Below are 19,030 nucleotides of genomic sequence, written 5' to 3'. Positions count from 1 at the left end.
TGCCTTCTGCTTTCATCTTTCTATTATTCCCAAATCAATCTCTGTTCCTACACAACACTGGGAATTCCATGGGAACTTCACTGGTCTCAGTGCACCCTGAACTCAAAGGGCACCTGGATACTTGTCAGATGTTCCATCCACTGTGTTCTCATCACTGACGCTGCCACCACCATCATCACCACCATTGTCATCAAGAAGTCACTGCCTGAAGTGCGATGTAGACCATTCTTCAAAGAAGATATACAGATGGCTAGCCAGCATATGTAAAGAGGCTGAACACTGCTAATTATTCAGTTCAGTTCAGTTCAGTTCAGTCACTCAGTGTTGTCCGACATTCGCGACCCCATGGACCACAGCACACCAGGCCTCCCTGTCCATCACCAACTCCCGGAGTCTACTCAAAGTCATCTCCATTGAGTCAGTGATGCCATCCAACCATCTCATCCTGTGTGTATGCTAATCAAAACTACCATAAGGGATCACCCCCTTACCAATCAGATGGGCCATCAAGTAAAAGTCTACAGACAATCAATATCGGAGATGATGTGGAGAAAAGGCAAGCCTCCTACACTGTTGCTGGGAATGTAAATTGGTGTGGCCATTATGGAAAACAGTAAAGAAGTTCCTTAAAAAATAAAAATAGAGCTATCATGTGATCCAGGGCACTTCAGGGCATATATTTGGAAAAGAAAAAGTTCCAATTTGAAAAGATACATGCACCCCATGTTCATAGCAGTACTATTTACAATAGCCAAAACATGGAAGTAACTTAAATGTCTGTCAACAGATGAAGGGATAAAGACAATGTGGTACATACAAACAATGGAATATTACTCAGCCATAAAAAGCATGAAATAATGCCTTTTGTAGTAACATGTATGGATCTAGAGGTGATCATACTAAGTGAAGTAAGTCAGGGAGAAAAGACAGACATATAATATCACTTATACGGAGAATCTAAGAAATAGTCTTGGTGGTTCCCTGGTGGTTAGAATTTGGTGGTTTTGCTGCTATGGCCACGGTTATCCCACATCAGGGATCTGAGATCCCACAAACTGCCTGGCATGGCCAAAAAAAGAGAGTACAAATGAACTTATGAACAAACCAAAACAGACTCATAGTCATAGAAAACATAACTTGTTGTTACAAAAGAGAGAGAGGGGTAAACTAGGAGTATGGGATTAACAGATGCACACTACCATACATAAAACAGATTAAAAAAACAAGGACTTTACGTATAGCACAGGGAATAATATTCAGTATCTTATAATAATCTGTAATGAAAAAATTTAAAAGAATAGAGATATATACATGGATTATGTATAACTGAATCACTTCGATGTACACCTGAACTAACAAAATATTGTAAATCAACTCTACTTCAATTAAAGAAACAAGCAGACAAAAGAAGTCACAGCCTAATTGAGATAAAATGCTGGAATCAAAGGTGAGTTGTTGGAGAAGTAGGGTTAGAGACCACCGCCAGGAGGAGACTCTTCTTGATGGGGCATCAAACCCTGGGAAGGGCAATAGAGCAGCCCCTGTTGCTTCTTCTGGATCCGAACAATCCTACCTCTCTATCTCCCATTTTCAACCCTTTTGTATTTCTGGTCTCTTGTTGCTAGTTCCCCTGCTTCTCCTTTTATTCTGCCCCCAGTGACTTCTTTAGTTCAAAGTAAGTGGTTTATGATGGGAAGGGAGTTGGGGGAGAATGGATACATGTATGTGTATGGCTATGTCTCTTCACTGTTCACCTTAAACTATCACACCACTGTTATTCGACTGTTCCTCAAAACAAAACAAAAAGTTCATAGTATGAAAAAAATAAGAGGTTTCTCCCTTGGCCCCCACCAATTCTCTAGTCCCCCTTCCTCCCTTAATCCAGGCTCCTTCTCTCTCCCCATCTATCACCTACATTCACCACTTCCCTCCAGTGCTCAGCTGCAGAAATGCCAGTTTCCTAACCCTCAGCTCCAACAATTTTGTCTCACTCTCCTTTTTTCCCTAACAAGGTGCCTCCGCACCTTGACCCTGAATGTGTCCCTGGACCCTCAGTGCTCTGGGGGTGGTGGAGTTGGGTCCTCTTGCAGATGCTTATAGATCTGGGTGAGCTCCTCCAACTTCCTCTCCAGCTCCCTGACCCGCTGCCGCAGGTTTTCAGCTGATGCTGTCTTTGCACCATCATGCAGGTGCATTGACTCCTTCACCAGGAAGCTCACATCCATCAGGAGGAAGACACCTGCAGTGGCCCCACCCACGATTCGGGCTCCTTTGGTAACTGCCGAAGCCGTGCCTTTCAAAGCTGCCTCTACCTGCTGGATGGCTGGGGCTGAGATTCTCCCAGGGCTCACGAGGATGTTTGCATTGGCTGCAGAGTCAGGGTTGGCTTCACCTGTCTCCATGGCATGGATATTTCTTTCAAGGTGTTTCTCGGCTTTTGCCAATTTCTCTGTTGTGACAACAATGTGGGGGTTGCTCTTGAGTACCTCTAGGAGCACCTTCCATTTCTTGACAGCAATTGACATCAATTGACTGGCTTTGTTTTCTGCTGATGACCTACTTACATGTTCCACGATGCTGGTGGACACAGCCGTCACAGCACTTGCTGCTCCCAGCCCTATCCCAGTGGCTAAGAGCGCCACACTGGCCCCGGCTGTCACGGGTGCCAGAGCCAGGCCAAGGATGGTCAGGGCGCCAGATAAAGCGCCGGTGCTGTGGGTCACCACGTTGGAGATGGTACAGTCCCTGTGGACTTTGTCTACATTGTCTGCAAGCTCCTGGAGCTTGCTTATGAGCTCCACCAGCTGCTGCGTCACCCGAGGAAACTTCTTCAGAAACCTCTTCCTATCCAGCTGCTCTTTTGGGAGCGTTTCTTGGTCCTTCCCAGCCAAGTCTCTTTTCAATTCATTCAGATATCCATGTAGTGCATTCATGTCTTTCCTGTAACCGTGAAGGTCAAAGGGTTAGAAAGGCAGTTTGCTTGTCTGTAAAATAGGTTCAAAAATGTCTATTCTGCATACATACAGAGATAGTACTATAAATCGATTAGAAGAGAAATTTACAAAAGTAAAATTTCCTCTTTCAACATTAAACACAGGTTTTATACCTTGTAGATGCTCCATAAACTTCTTCAATCCTCTAACAGATAAACAAAAGTCACCTTAGGATACTTGTAACTTAAGAGAGATATTGGATGGAATTCCCCGGTGGTCCAGAGGTTATGACTCTGCACTCTCACTGCCTCGGGCATGACTCAGTCCCTGGTCAGGGAACAAGGACCCCACAAGCCATGTGGCTCAGCCAAAGGAAAAAAAACAGAACGCATTTTGTAGAGATGTCTCAGAGACAGGGCAACACCAGCACTTCGAAAGAGTTGGTGAGAGGGAACTCCACAGAGAAATGAAGAGAAGTGGTGTTAGAGCAGGAAACTTGCATTCAAGGGCCTCAGTGTGTGGTGAGGAGTCAACCTGATCTTTGCTCTTGGCTACAGGAAAGTGGTCCCTAAGCCCCTAGAATATTCTGGCTGGTACCAGTGTCCTTGTCTGCCTGGGCCTTTTGGCCACTGTTCATTCTGACAAGGAGACATGTGATGGGGCCTCTGGAGGAGGTGGACTCTAGGACATTCGTCTGAACTCTGGGAGGGGCTGGAGACCACAAGTCAGGGTAATTTGTCTTTAAACGGGCGAGTGTCCCTGGCAGGCAGTGTTCCCTGTGCCCTGCCACTCACCAAGCTCCAGAATAGTAACGCATCCTGAGGACAATAGAAGCTCTGGGTGTGAAATCCGCCCAGACTCTGCCCTGTGGCTGATGGAAACCCACAGGCTTCCTGTAATACACTGGGATCATGATGGCTCTCAGTGAGTCCTGTCTGTTCTATAGGGAATTCTCAAACCTGAGGGGGGTTTTGAGGATCCCCTAAATACGCCATTGGTTCAAATGAAAGCATAGTCCTGGGCACTGTGCCCTCACCCTTTGCAGATTGGCTGTCTCTATGACTTAGAATTTGTAGAAGAAAAAAAAAAAGCCCAAAGTCAGAACTAGGAGGCACCTTAACCGTCTTTAAGTCTGCCATCTGCTGTCTTCTAAGGCTTGTGTCCTTGGCCTTCCCAGCAGAAGGTCCCTGAGTCCATCCATTGCCCCAGCTGCCTGGAGATCAGGAGATGTGTTGCTGGTTCCTCTTGGACTCTCCAGCCCACCTCACTGACTCCTGACCCAGCACTCAGCACCCCTGACCTCTCAGGTGTCACATGTTAATTTGTGACAATTCATGAGCCAGCACCCCAAGGTCATGTGCAACTTTATGGAACTTCTAAAGATTCAAGAGGCGGAAACATCTATCTGAACAGCTGAGCCTGAAGAGACTGGCACTTGCACAGCTGGTGGAGGAAGTGTTTCCTCTTGGGTGGGGATGCACAAGGCTCCTCAGAATCCCTCAGATGACACACAATCACAGCCACTCACTGTGACCCTGGAGGGCTCACTGAGCCACATGACCTGCCCACTGACAGGGGAAGTCCACGTAGATTAGAAGAGGGTCCCAGATGGAGGGAGAGCCCAGGTCCCAGGCAGGGTGTGAAGTCACGGTCACCCAGGGCCCTCTAGCCCAGCATGAGGGGATCCTGTCAGGGAGGGAAGAAATGTCCCCGCTCCCACTCCCGGAACCTCTGTTAGAGTCACATTCCCTTCAGTTCTGTGTCCTCGGGGCCCACTCTCCTCACTCTAGTCCTGGTCCTGCTTCGCAAGGCTGCCTACTAGTCCTCCAACCTGGACCTTCTGCTCCACCCTGACCCCTGGGTCTGACCCTGGTCCGGGCCTTCCTGGACCTTTGGATGAGATGACTGCACTTGGTTCCCCACCTCTGACCCTGCAGTTCACTCTGAGGCCATCACCATAGCCCATCAGATTGAATTACTATTCCCACTGGACACGTGCAAATCTGAAACTCTAACACATAAGCCCAGAACCCAGGAGGTGGGCACGGCTAGATCCAGGATCCCATCAGCTCCACCCAGTTCCTCTCCAGCCTCTCTGCTTTGTGGGCCAGCAGGATCCTGCAGGGTTGGTACAGTTCCTAAGATGGGGACTAGAAAGGCTTTATCTAGGGAGAAGCCCGAGTAATACACATGATGGCGTCAGGATTTTCTGACTTGCCCCAAAGGAAATTCTGCTTGGTTCTCATCACCAGAAAGAAAACTCTTCCCAACAAGCTTTTTAAATGTTAATACTGATTGAATACCTACTCTGTATCAGTCAACATGGGAAGACGGTTGCATGCAAGAGCTCAGTATCCTCACAATAAAACTGAACAGATGATGAAGCAAAGGCAGAGAATAGCTCAGTAACTAGTCTAAGGTCACATAACCTGCCCCTTCCTTACAGGTTTCATCTTCTCTCAACCTGAGGTTGTTCACTGCCAGCAAATGACAAGGAGGAAACATTCCTCATGAGATACTGAGAAGGAACATCCTCGACCCCCACCACAGGGTCCTGCTTGGAGGAGGTGTGCCTGCTAGGAGAAACCTAGTCTGGTGCCGCGGGGTGTGGGTGACCCTCCTGACACACCGATCCACCTGTGGAGGTTACCTGGACAAACCAGCCTTCGCCTCAATTTTCCTCAGGAATTCAGTCAGCAGGAGAAGCAGTTCCTCTCTGCTGAGTATGTCCCAGAGACACTCAGCGACATCCTCAAAGAAGATCTCAATATCTAGATGAAAGGAAAGGGAATAAGGTTAGAAGAATTTCTGAAGAGAAAAAGGGAAAGTGTTAGTCACTCAGTCCTATTTGACTGTTTGTGACCCTGTGGACCAAAGCTCGCCAGGCTCCTCTGTCCATGGGGTTTTCCAGGCAAGAATACTAGAGTGAGTAGCCATTCCCTCCTCCAGGGGATCTTCCCAACCTAAGGATAAAATCCAGATCTCCCACATTGCTGGCAGATTCTTTATTTCACTGGGAAAGCGCAGAAGATTTTGTGGTGGATCATAAATGGTGTTGGGTAGCTTTTTTTTTTTTTTTTTTTTTTTTTTTAACCTTGTGTAACCTGGGGGAGGGCTCACAGATTTTGACAATCCACTCTAGAACAGGTATCTAGATCACCATGGTGACAGAAGTTGAAGAGAGCTATTTGACTTTTGGAATTTGGTGGACCCGTAGTGCTGAAGCTCCAGTTGGATGTTGCTGTAGCAATTCTGGGAGACCACCAGGTTCTAACAAAGTCCAAGCATGTGGTGTAAACCCAGTGGACGTATATATTCTCTCTGGCACTCACAGTATAAAACCACTCCACCTTATACTCCTAGCTGAGATGTGGCTGGGATGGTAGAAGCTGCTGGAGAGAATGTATCTTTTTTCAAGAAAGGTGACATTCACTACCAGGACCATCTCTGGGGGCTACGCCGAGTATGCTCTGGGAGCCCATCACACTGTTAACACGCTTCCCCAAAAAACTGGACTTCAAACAAGGAGCTGCCATCAGCATCTCATGTTTTACTGCTTATCGAGTCTGCTCCACAGTGCCCATGTGAAAGCTGGAGAAAGTGTCCTGGGGCTAGTGGAGGAGCTGGAAGAGCAGCAGGCCAAATGGTTAGAGCTTATGGCTTAAAGATTCTGGGCACAGCTACTACTGAGGAAGGACAAAAGACTGTTTGGCAAAATGGAGCTCACGAAGTGTTTAATCACAAAGAAGCTAATTATATTGATAAAACTAAGAAATCTGTTGGTGAAAAAAGAGTTGATGTGATTATTGAAATGTTTGCTAATGTCAAACTTAGTGAAGATTTAAATTTTTTGTCACATAGAGGATGAGTAATAGTTGTTGGCCGCAGAGGTGCTATTGAAATAAACCCACAGGATCCATGACAAAGGAATCTAGCATAAAAGGAGTAGCTCTCCCTTCATCCTCCAAGGACGAATTTCAGCAGTTTGCAGCAGCCCTCCAAGCTGGGATGAATTGGTTAGTTGAGACCAGTAATAGGTCCCCGGTATTCACTGGAGAAGGCGGCCCAGGCTCATGAAGATATCATTCACAGCAGTGGGGCTACAGGAAAAATGATTCTTCTCTTAAAATCATTAATCCTGCCATTGATTTCCTGTGTAATTAAAAGGTTTCTTACCTTAGTTTTATGTAGACTGCATTTGCTCTGCTTAGCCATCATTTGATTCAGCGGGTTTCTTCTATTTAAAACATATTTATCTTAGGATTCATAGGCATTGGAGTACACTTTATTTTGTAGCTGGGAATATTCTTTACACTTTCTACCTCTCATCAAGGAATAGTGGGAAATAGGATGTTAGTGGTCACTTGGCATTGGAGGACATTACAGAAATTCCTAACCAATGCTTATCATTAATTCCATACCTTTGACTAAAACATGCTAATTCAAAAGAAGACTGCTTGATTCCCAAGCCTAGTTCTCTTTACAAAGGTTCTTTAGTCTCTGATTAACCCAGAGCTATACTGGACTCTGACGATTCTCTGAACTAAATGAGACCCCTTTTCTAAACTAATCTCATCTAGATCTACCGGTCTCTCAGAAGGGCAAGATAAACCATGTCCAGAGAAATCTGTTAGTTTTCCCAATATTCCCCAATATTTTATGCTATTCACTAGGTTAATCACTGACTACCAATGATCCATGTACTGTCTGAGGACATCAGCCTTATCTCTGGTATGATATGATACTAGGTGCATAGTTGGGCTTCCCAGGAGGCACTAGTGGTACAGAATCTGCCTGCCAGTGCAGGAGATGTAGGAGATGTGGGTTTGATCCCTGGGTCAGGAAGATCCCCTGGAGAAGGGCATGGCAACCCACTCCAGTATTCATGCCTGGAGAATCCCATGGACAGAGGAGCTTGGCGGGCTACATACAGTACATAGGGTTGCAAAGAGTCGTACATGATGAAGTGACTTAGCACATCAGGCGCATAGTTCCCAAATATATATGTATTAATTGATTCAACTTGTTTCTGGCCACATGAAGGCTTTTAAGTCACAAATGGTGGTTCAAGCTCCTCCAAGTACCACAGCCTTCTCCAACTATTACTTGGGGCCTCCTGGATCAAAGATCCTCAATATGAGGGTAAGCAGAACATGCTGCCTCAACAATTTAGGCTCTGTGTACTTGGCCAGCTCGAAGCAGTCTGAACAGAATTGCCCAGCCTTTTCCCTAGTAGCCATATTCTCCTAAATGAAAAGTGGGGAAATAAAGGACAACAGTCAGGGAGGAAGGACAGGGCTCCCCAAGTGGCAGGAGGAAATAAACTGCTAGTGGCAGCTGTTATTTCCCCCTTATCTACATGAGATTAAAAGGTTCCTTGTAATCCTGTGTTGCCATGATGACACCTGGGGCCCCCTGAACTTAACTTTTTCTCAAACCTTGAGCTAACCAACATGTATTTCTCATGGAAATGTTTTTCTTAACCTGGGTTAATGAAACTATTCATTTGCTTGGAAATCTGCCTTTCTTCAAGATTCATGTCAATTGTTCTATGGCCAGAGGTGAGTCCCCTTGTGCCATTCTATCTCAAAATGCATGTTGTGGGAGGGGAGCCTGGTGCAACACTCTCTGTCTGAGTCATTTCTTTTATCTGATTAGCAGATTGCTATCAGGTATACAACACCTTGCTAAAAACTAGCAAGGGGGCACTCTTTCTGTCCCCTTCAGAAGTCTATCTTAGAAGCTTTCTCTACCCCATTTACACTTTAATAAAACTCTACTACGAAAAAGCTCTGAATGATCCAGCCTTGTCTCTGGCTCCAGATTGAAGTCTTCTCCTCAGAGGCCAAGGATACTGGATTCGCTCACAGCTCACGGAAGTAACCATTCTGAATTGTATCTATGTGTGACGGGGATCATATATTTTTCTTTAAATTAATAAACAAAGTTTATGCCTTAAGAATGATCTGCTTTTGTTATCATAATATGATAACTACAACAAATTCTAGAGCAAAATTTTTTTTAATGCTATTTAGTATAAATTGTTAAAATTCATCTTCCTGAGGAGTGATCACCTGGGCACTGTTGGTAGAGTCACCTGGGTCATGGATGGACCTGCTTTTCCCGCCCTCACCCTCCAATTCACATGTTGAAGCTTTAACCACCAGTGAATGTATTTGAAGGTTGGCCTTTAAAGAGACAATTGAGGTAAAATGTAGTCATAGGTGTGAGGCCCTAATCCAATAAGATTGTTGCCTTTATTAGACAAGAAGACACCAGATTCTCCCTCTTCCTGCCCCCTCCTCCAGAGGAAAGGCCATGTGAGGACACAGTTAGAGGGTAGTTAGGAATTGCAAGCCAGGTGGAGAGGACTCACCAGAAACCACCACTACCTTGATGATGCTGGACTTCCAAACCTCAGATTTAGATGTCTTCAGGAATCTACAGTTGTAATTTTTAGAAAGAGAACGAGGGCTTTCTAGGTGGTACAGTGGTAAAGAATTGGCCTGCCAATGCAGGAGACACAGGAGTCGTGGGTTCGATCACTGGGTTGGGAAGATCCCCTGGAATAGGAGATGGCAACCCACTCCCAGTATTCTTGCCTGGAAAATCCCAAGAACAGAGGAGCCTGCCGGGCTACAGCCCATGAGGTCACACAGAATGGAACACGACTGAACAGACGAGCACATCCACATACACAAACAGAGAGAACACAGGGCCTGTGTGTTTGTGAGTTACTTCTAGCAGAGACTGGCAGCACCCTGCAAATGAATGCTTTCGTGTTTTGGCAGTGAAACAAAAGAATATTCACATTAAATGGGATAAAGAATGTAATGAAAATAATTAACGTTGGATCAGTACAGGGCAAGATCACTGCTCAAATGAGTTACCAAAATCCCTGTGTGATTTCAGGGATCTAGAGTTTATGGAACTGAAGGTAAGATGTAGGCAACTAGGAGATATGTGTATATATATATATATATATGGGCTGGGACACGATGTAAGATGTGTTTCCTGGTACATGAACACACAGAGGCATTATTCTTTTTTCACAGAAGAAGAAGTGAGACTCAGACAGAAGAGACAACCCAAGGCCAGTGAGCAGAAAGCTCAGAGGTGGAACCCAAGGTCAAGTGTCAGACACTTCTTGGACATGAATGAATCCTCCTTATTTTAAACTCCTGTGATTTCTTCATTCTGCGACATAGGGATTTTCCCAGCTAAATTTTGGTGGTGAGTACGCTGCAGCTGGAGGAGACCATGGAAACCCACTCCAATATCCTTCCCTGGAGAATCCCATGGACAGAGGGGCCTGGTGGGCTGCAGTCCTGGGGGTCGCAAAGCGTCGAGAACAACTGCGCAGCTAAGCAGAGGCTGCAGCAGCACACCGCAGCACACACAGAAGGAGAAGTCCAGTGCTGTTCGCGTGAACTTATAGAACATTGTAAACCAATGTGACCTCATTCTAAAAAGGGTTTAGGACCACCCACCATTGAGTGAGACTGCTATGTGAGAGGATCCTAATCAGAGACACTCAGGATGGGCAGGGGAGGGGATCAGCCAGGTGGAGGAGGGGTGGAGCCAGATGTGATCCTGTGAACAACCCGGTCACCCTTCCCCTCCAGGTGGGAGGTGGCAAAGGTAGACTGGGGTTCAGTTCACTGTCCGCGGACTCTTGCAGAGCGGCTGGGTGGGTGGCAGGGTGAGAGCTGAAGGAATGGTGTCTGTGGTGATGCCCCAGGGTCTGGGAGCAGGAGGAGGCTGGGCCAGGGAGAGGGCAGGAGGAGCTCCAGGGACCCTGGGGGACCTCCTCTCGTTGCCCCATTTGGCCCTGGGGACTCTCTCTGCTGTCCCACACCGCCCCCCCCCCCCCCCCCATGGGCTGTCCTGGCCTCACTTCTGAGTCACTTGCTAGAGGGCAGTGGGGGAGGAAGTGAGTACCTAGCAAGTGGCTTCCCAAGGAGAGGGCTGGGGAAGAGGCTCTGTGGACACACCCCTGTTGGGGGAACTCCACATGGCCCCTCTAGGGGGCTCCAGGATGCTTATCTCTCCTCTTCTTGGTTCTTGATTCCTCTGTAGGTTAACTCTGCCTGGAGGAACCACCCTCAATTCTGGGTCACATGTAGGAACTGGCCAGAAAAGAGGCAGCTGCCTACATAAGCAGTCTCCGAGGTTTTCTGAGCTCATGATAGCAGCAGCGGGGTCTCAGAGATTTCCCTTCAGCTCCTTGTTTCCGTCAGGCTGGAAGGAGGTGTGACCTCACCCTTGGAAAAGAGAAAACAGATTGTGGGCTCAATCACAAGTGAGCAGTGGCTTCAAGGAACAGTGAGGGTGAGGTCCCTGGTGGGTTTGCCTGAGACGGCCACTAGTGCCACCGGGGACTTAACCCAGCATGGTTCTCTGTCTCCTGGGCTCTGTAGGTCACTAGTTAAGGAAAGTTACTCATCTTCATCCAACTTCCTCCGAGTCACAGTCCTGTTATCCTGTTGGGGTACAAGGAGAAAACAGTCCTCTTCACAGTCCTCTGTGAAGTTATAGGAGTAATAAATCCAGAGACAGAAGAATAGATAGGAAGGAATACTCTGGAAACTACATGAGGTTGGAGCAACTCTGTTACTAACTGGTAATAGGTGATGTTGATCCAGTGTCTATGACGTGCAGGCTCCTGAAACTAATCTAACTTTAGGTCAGCCCAGTTTTTCACACTGGTGCCAGAGCCTGGATTTGAACCCAAGTCTTTCTGATCCACATCCCAGGTTTGTGATGATTATGCTCTACTCCATTTAATATATGAAAATAATTACTTGTGGATATATGTTTATTGGTAAATGACTCTTCTCATTCTAAATGATGTCTTGCTCCCCAGGCCCGAGTCAGCCTTGACAAAGTTCCTGGTGGTGCAATCCGACAGCCCAGGTCTTCCTTGCTTCTGCAAGAGCCTTTATCTCCCAAGGGCCTGGAGTCCCACCAGCCCCACCCCACTTCCTGTATCCCTGCCCTGCATGGCTGAGGACCCTGAATGGTGCCCTGTCCTCCCCTGACTATTGCACTTTAGGTTGTCTCTAATACTTTGTGTAAATAATAAGGAACATTCTCTTTGTATTAAACTTCACTCACATTTGAGACTGTTCCCTTAACCTATTTCTAGAAGTACAATTACTAAATTACAAGGCATCAATACCTAAAACATTTTCATACCTAGAGCCACACTGTTATGCAAACAAACTGTCATAATTTATGTTTGCACTCATAACATATGAGGGTGTCCATCCTTTCAGACTTTCCCATTCTCAGTGGTCTTTAAGAAAAAAAAGCTTTAGGTCTTTATATATAAAAAATTTATTTTGGTTCTGCATGTGATTATCTTGCCATGGGAGAAGAGGAAGGAAAGCAGATGTTGATTACATTTAACTACTGTTTTCAGGAGGCAAAAGAGCCTTTGTCAACTCCTCCTCCTGAGACCTGACTGAAATGATAGTCAACGTACGTACTGGTATAATAACAGCCGCGGATAAGAGTGACTTGTGTTTGTGGTCATCGCTCTGCATTGGTATTGGCTCTGAAACTTTACATATGATAACTTGTATGTTATTCCATTAACATTTGATATGTGTATATTGTATCCCCATCTACAGATAAGGAAGCTGAAGTACAGAAGTTTTATGATTTGGCCAAGGTCAGACGTCTTGCCCCTGGTAGACTGGATTCCTCCCCACTCACTGGGCTCAAGAACCATAGCCTCCCTCTTCTCCCTCTGCTGCTAATAAAAACAAGCATGGGGGCAACAGGAGACCAGAGTGTTCAACAAATGTTTGAAGACTCACTGGATGGAGAAGTGATAGCTGAATAAAGAGGAGTGCAGGAGAGGGAGAGAAACAGGGAGCGTGTTCACAGGAGAGAAGACTGGTCTGCTGGGCAGAGCCCCAGAGAGGGAGCAAGATGAGAGGGAGGCCGAGGGGAGAGCAGGGGACAAGCTCACCAACCCCACATCCCATCCCACATTCACAGCAGCCTTCACTCCTCACAGACTTTTAGAAGGTTACTTGATGTTGAGGTGCAAGGAAAAACAATAGGTGGTGTGTTTGTGTAATTATGGAGGAAGATAAAGGATACCCACAAGAGAGATAGACGTGGGATCCAGGAGTCAGGAACATCAAGCCAGCCAGAAGGGAATCCAAGGATTCCTGCTGGGCACACATCAGATTGAGAGAGAAACCAGTCCAGAATGGGATAAGAAGTCCAGAGTCTGTAGGGACAGGGGACTTGGTATCATATGAGGCACAGTTGGAAAGAAATGGAGGAAATGTTGAAGATAAATAGTGCAAGAGTGAAAATGAAGCCAATTAGAAACATCAGGAAAAACTAAAGCTCTGCCCAGAAGAATGTGCAGCTTTTTGGTACAAGTTAGCTCTAAAAAAGTGTATTAAAATATGTAAACTCTCTTGTTTGATTTTTTAAAGGAAATCTAAGGTAAATTAATGTATGTCCAAGTCCTGGTTTTCCCATTTTGATTATTTTGTATGCTGTTTTAAAACTAAAGTATTGTTGATATATATAATATTTAACAATTCAGTTAATCAATATAAAAACTAAAATACATTTCTAGAACTTGGGACCTGAAGCTCTGAAGGGAAGAGTTGTTTACAAAGCCAGGAGTAATGACATTGTAGCTCCAGTTGAGAGTATAACAAATAAATGTGTAAATAAAGTGTTTAGAAGTGCAAAGCTCCCTAATAGAGGATATAAAACTAGAGAAATAATGATATAAGCAGAAGATGGGGAAGGGTATAGAAAAGAATAAAAATAAATGAAATCCTTATTTTTCTTAGTAAGAAACAAATAAATAATATACAAATTTTTAAATCAAGAAAATTAAAAATGTAATACCTAATACTTATTAGCTGTTGTGGTTGATGACACCCCACTATGCACCAGGCACCTTTCCAATTGCTTGGTATGAATTCACTTACTTTTTGTTCTCACAATAATCCTATAAGAAAGGAAACCGAAGCCTAGAGAGGTTAAGTAAATTACTCAGAGCACACAGCTAGTGCTAGAGTCAGAATCCAAGCCCAGATTCCTGTGTCCTGAGCATGTTTTCACACGATTCCACCTCCCAATGTAGTAATATCATTTGTGTGTGTGTTAATCACTCAATGGGTCTGACTCTCTGTGACCCCATGGACTGTAGCCCACCTGGTTCCTCTGTTTATGGAATTCTAGGCAAGAATACTGGAGTGTGTTTCCATTTCCTTCTCCAAATATAATTTAAAGACATTGATTAACTATCTAAAGAAATAGCTGGATTTAGAAAAGGCAGACGAACCAGAGATCACATTGCCAACACATGTTGGATCATTGAAAAAGCAAGGAGTTCCAGAAAAACCTCTACTTCTGCTGTATTGACTATGCCAAAGCCGTTGACTGTGTGGATCACAACAAACTGTGAAAAATTCTTAAAAGATGGGAATACCAGACCACCTGACCTGCCTCCTGAGAAATCTGTGTGCAGGTCAGGAAGCAACAGTTAGAACTGGACATGGAACAATAGACTGAGCTCCAAAGAATTGATGCTTTTGAATTGTGGTGTTGGTAAAGACTCTTGAGAGTCCCCTGGGCTGCAAGGATATCCAATCAGTCCACCCTAAAGGAAGTCAGTCCTGAATATTCATTGGAAGGACTGATGTTGAAGCTGAAACTCCAATCCTTTGGCCACCTGATGAGAAGAACTGACTCCTTGGAAAAGACCCTGTTGCTGGGAATATTGAAGGCAGGAGGAGAAGGAGACAACAGAGGATGAGATGGTTCGATGGCATCACCGACTCGATGGACATGACTTTGAGTAAACTCTGGGAGTTGGTGGTGGACAGGAAGACCTGGCATGCTGCAGTCCATGGGGTTGCAAAGAGTTGGACATGACTGAGTGACTGAATGGAACTGAAAGAAGTAGCTTTTCATTGGGAAGGAATGAGTAGAGCCCTCTGTACAAATTGATGTTTTTTTTAACAATATGCACTTAGGATTTTGATTGTTTAACTCTAAGACTGCTACTAGTGAAGTTGCTCAGTGGTGTCCAACTCTTTGCGATCCCATGGACTATAACCTACCAACTTCCTCCATCCATGGAATTTTCCAGCCAAGAGTACTGGAATGGGTTGCCATTTCCTTCTCCAGGGGATCTTCCCAATCCAGGGATTGAACCCAGGTCTCCCACATTGCAGATAGATGCTTTACCATCTGAGCCACCAGGGAAGCCCTAAGACAGCAGAAGTCACTTTATAGTATTCAGTAACCCACAAGAATGGGGTGGTTTCTAGCACCACCACCTTAAGGATGATGGAAGCAGTTGAATTAAGTGCCAACAAGAAATAGGTGTGACTCTTGCTGTGACACCTGTCAGTGCAGGAGGCGTGTTCGTGTTGATGAAACCAAGTTCTCTAGAAAAGTAGGCATGAAAACAGGGTCAAACCAGAATAATGAGAGTGAACTGTGATCTTCAACAGATATTGTCCAGCAGCATCTTGTCCACCCACATGTGCACCCATGGGCTTCTGTCCATCAAAGGAAGGAAGACCCCTTGCAAGAGAGGCATTCACAGGCCAGCATCTCTGTTCCTGCAAAGGCGAGGATGCTCTTGAAGATGTTCAGAGAAGTCAGAAGGGCACCCACATATAAAAGTAATAATAATAATAGTATAATAATAATAATAGTAATAATAATAATAATGAAAGGTAATGGTACTATAAATATATTTCATTGGGCCTTTTTGAGTCTGTGAAAGGCCATGTGTTCATAATAATAATCAAATGAGAGGACTTTAGATAAAGTATGATCAAAAAGGGAGACATAAAGTTGAAAAACTGCACTAGTGGTAATGCAGGAGATGAAAAATGCAAGAGATGTGGATTCAGTCCCTGAGCTGGGAAGATCCCCAGGAGAAGGAAATGGCAACCCACTCAAGTATTCTTGCCTAGGAAATCCCATGGAGAGGAGCCTGGTGGGCTACAGTTCATGGGGCTACAAAGAGTTGGATAGGGCTGAGCTGGTCTCTTTCTTTTCTTTTCATAGTGTAAAAAAGAGTAAGTATAACAGGAAATATTTTGTTGTGAAATAAATTTAATAAGAAGAGCTGTCTCGAAGTCTGTGGGGATATTCCCTTCTGTTTATTTACATGAATGTTTATAAAGGATTGAGAAAGAAAGAATCCCTGACATCCAAAAGCTGGCCTGGTATCACCACAGGGTGATGTTCTTTTCCTCTTGGATGTAAAGGCTCTCACAGAACTCCAGCCTCACACAGGGCCGCCTCGAGAGCAGGAGCGAAGGAGACAGCAGACACGCATCATTCACCCTCACCAAGGAAACACCCCTCCCTTGGCTGAAGGGCACGACTGCTCCTTCTCTACCAATTGCACCTTTATCCTCGCTCTGGTCCCCAACTCCATAGATGGAGTTACTGAGACCCACCCTGGTAGAACTGTCCCCTGTTCTCGGCAGTTACTGAGACTCACACTGGTAGAACTGACCCCTGTTCTCGGCAGCACCCAGTCTAGAGTTGCCCCATGTCTTTAGAGCCTCCCCCAAATCCCCTCCCCTACGCCCCATCCTAGGATCTATCTTTCTATCACCTTCTCTCTGTGATGCCCAGGGTTGTCCCTAAGGAAGAGTAACCATCAGCTTGTCCACTAGCCAGTGTGCCTGGTGGCAGAGGCTAGAGGCACCGACCTTGTGGATGGGAGAGTATTCACAGAGGTAGGCCTGCCTCCAAGCAGGTGGGAGAAGAGAACTGGCTACTCCCCTGCCTCCTTCTTTGCCTAAAAGCTGCAGGACCCCAGGAAGCAGGGCAGCCAATTGAAATCATGAAACATGAGAAGGAAAATTCAAGCCAGAAAGAAGAGGAGAGCTCCAGCAGAAGGGCCAGCTCCTGGATGAGACCAAAGAATTGTAAATGCATCATGACCCTTGACTTATCCTTCTGTCCTTCCCTCCCATTCTTGTCCTGGTCCTGACCCCTGTCTTGGGCCTCAGCTGGGTGTGGATGTTGGACGGTGCTCCCTTCTGCTGGATTTCTATTGCGGGCGTCTTCCTCTGTTAGCCTCCAGGTCACTTCCTGGAAAGGCTGTTTCTGGGAAAATTGAGGACTGTGGGGAAGCCTGTCCCTGCCCAACCGCATGGCCAGACAGAGAGCCCTCCCATCCCCGTGGGCAGACAGAGATTCTACCAAACATCCCCCTGCACGTGGTGCAGCTCATACTCTATGGGCAGGGATAGGAGGGGTAAAGGCAGGGTCAGATTCAGAGTCCTTAGCCCATCACCAGGCCCTCCTGATGCTCCTCCTCCTGTCTTCCTCACCCTCCTGACTCCACAGGGCCTGGTCCAGGGGCCTGGAGGACTCCCAGCTCCCTGGACTCTGATTCCCCCCGAGACTCCAGGCCTTTGCTCAGGTTGCTCCTCCCCCTGCAATGCCTTGCCCCACCTGCCTCACCAGGTGAAATGTTACCTGTAATTAGAGTTTCCACTCCAAAGCCTCCTCCCCCTGCTGCCTCCGCCAGTTCCTCTCCAGGCCCCTCTGGAATCTTGCACTTTCCTTGTTGCGGGTCTGTTTGTGTGGAGTTTCTTCAGCTCCCAGCACTGGGCAGCTGCCCTGTCTCTTCTCTGCTGCTCCTCCTGCTCCAGGGCCTCAGGGGCTCCCTCCACCCTCCCGGGCACAGCCTGGCTAGAATACGAGGTGTGGGACCCATTAGTGGGACATGAAGCAACCAGTTTCGTAAAAACACAGCACCACACTTTTACCTGCGGTGGAGTGCTTCCATTTGTTTTCCTTGTCTGTCTTGATAAAAGTTCTTTATAAATAGTGTTATCACATTTCGGAGCATTTCCATTTATAGTCATCCTGCACTTTCCAGAAGATCACCCTCTACCAGTAAACTGTGATGTGAGACCTACGTCATCTATGCTCTATGTCATCTTGGTTTAGGAAAGCTTTTGTAGGAACAAACACACAGCTGCCTCCACATCCAGGCTCTGCTGCTGCCTAACCTGTGCCTCGGGCCATGACCTCACGTCCCTGAGCTTCCATTTCCCTTTTTCTTTAAAGTAGTGAAAATTATCCCCTTCTCAGACAGTCGTCCTGAGAATGGGGAGATGGGCAGGGCTCCTACGCCCCTGCTTACCCAGGAGTCTTCCTCTGCCCAAGTGTGAACAAGATCCAGTTGTCCTCAGCTCTGCAGATGCAGCTGTCTTCTGTGCGTCTCTGCAATAATCACACACTTTCAGGCCCCAGATATACCCAGAGAAATGAAAGGAAAAGTGAAAACTTCTTCTCTGAGTTGCTCAAGTTAACAACACCCTGCCCACCCTGGCCCCACCCTGGGCTATTCTCACCTCCTGCTGACCCCTTAGAGAAACAACCCCAGCCCTACATTCCACGACCTTCTTGACACAGTCTTCCCCGCCTCATCTCCTTGAAGGAGAACTGTCACCCACACATTGTAAGTCCCTTGGCGAACCACTCCCCACTCCATCGCCATCTTCCCACCCGCTCAGTCCTCTCCACCCTCACGCTGTCGCCAGCCTGCCTGCCTTATTCACCTTTGTTCCACCAGCACATGGTCATACTGCTGCTGCAGAGGGCTATGCCCATGTGGCTTCTAGGATTTGCTCATGCAGATCCTACTGCCAGGGACGCCTGCTGCAACCAACCTGGTGAAATCACACTCGCCCTGTAGAGCCAAAACCTCACATCACCCCCTCTGAGAAGCCCTCCAGGGCCTCCCCTGCAGAGTCCACTCTCCCCTGCTGTGCTCCCATGGTACCTGCGAGAAGGGCCTAAAGCCACCCCTCAGCCACTCTGTCCATGCCCACCCCCACCCTTTGATCAAGTCCCTCTGGACTTGGCCCTGCTGACAGGGACAGAACTAGTGCCTTCCAGTCCCAGCAACTCACCTGAGGAGGCTCAGCCTTGGTGGTCAAAGCCATTTGGATGGATGCCAAGTTCCTAGGAAGGGCTGAGAGCATGCTGCTTTTTTCTCCCCTGGCTTATTTCTATTTGACACAGTTCTTTTTTCTCCAAGTGGAGCACTTTGAGAGGAAGGCTAG

The 19,030-nt window shown here is 46.6% G+C and overlaps 1 protein-coding gene and 1 pseudogene across 1 annotated transcript; one reads left to right on the top strand and one right to left on the bottom strand.

The window, feature by feature from the left end:
* Positions 1–1,240: 1,240 nt before the first annotated feature.
* Positions 1,241–18,742, bottom strand: LOC133043114 (apolipoprotein L2-like). The gene is made up of 5 exons (XM_061123977.1): positions 18,675–18,742; positions 18,106–18,185; positions 17,433–17,531; positions 5,584–5,704; positions 1,241–2,940 (listed from the first exon to the last, which is right to left on the bottom strand). The coding sequence occupies exons 1-5, from the start codon at positions 18,740–18,742 to the stop codon at positions 2,052–2,054; spliced, it is 1,257 nt and encodes a 418-aa protein (XP_060979960.1). The 3' UTR covers positions 1,241–2,051.
* LOC133044041 (zeta-crystallin-like) lies at positions 6,102–8,816 on the top strand (annotated as a pseudogene).
* Positions 18,743–19,030: the final 288 nt, after the last annotated feature.

The sequence above is a fragment of the Dama dama genome, chromosome 22 (assembly GCF_033118175.1).
Source record: "Dama dama isolate Ldn47 chromosome 22, ASM3311817v1, whole genome shotgun sequence".
Classification (NCBI taxonomy): domain Eukaryota; kingdom Metazoa; phylum Chordata; class Mammalia; order Artiodactyla; family Cervidae; genus Dama; species Dama dama.
This window is presented reverse-complemented; position numbering and strand designations above follow the sequence as displayed.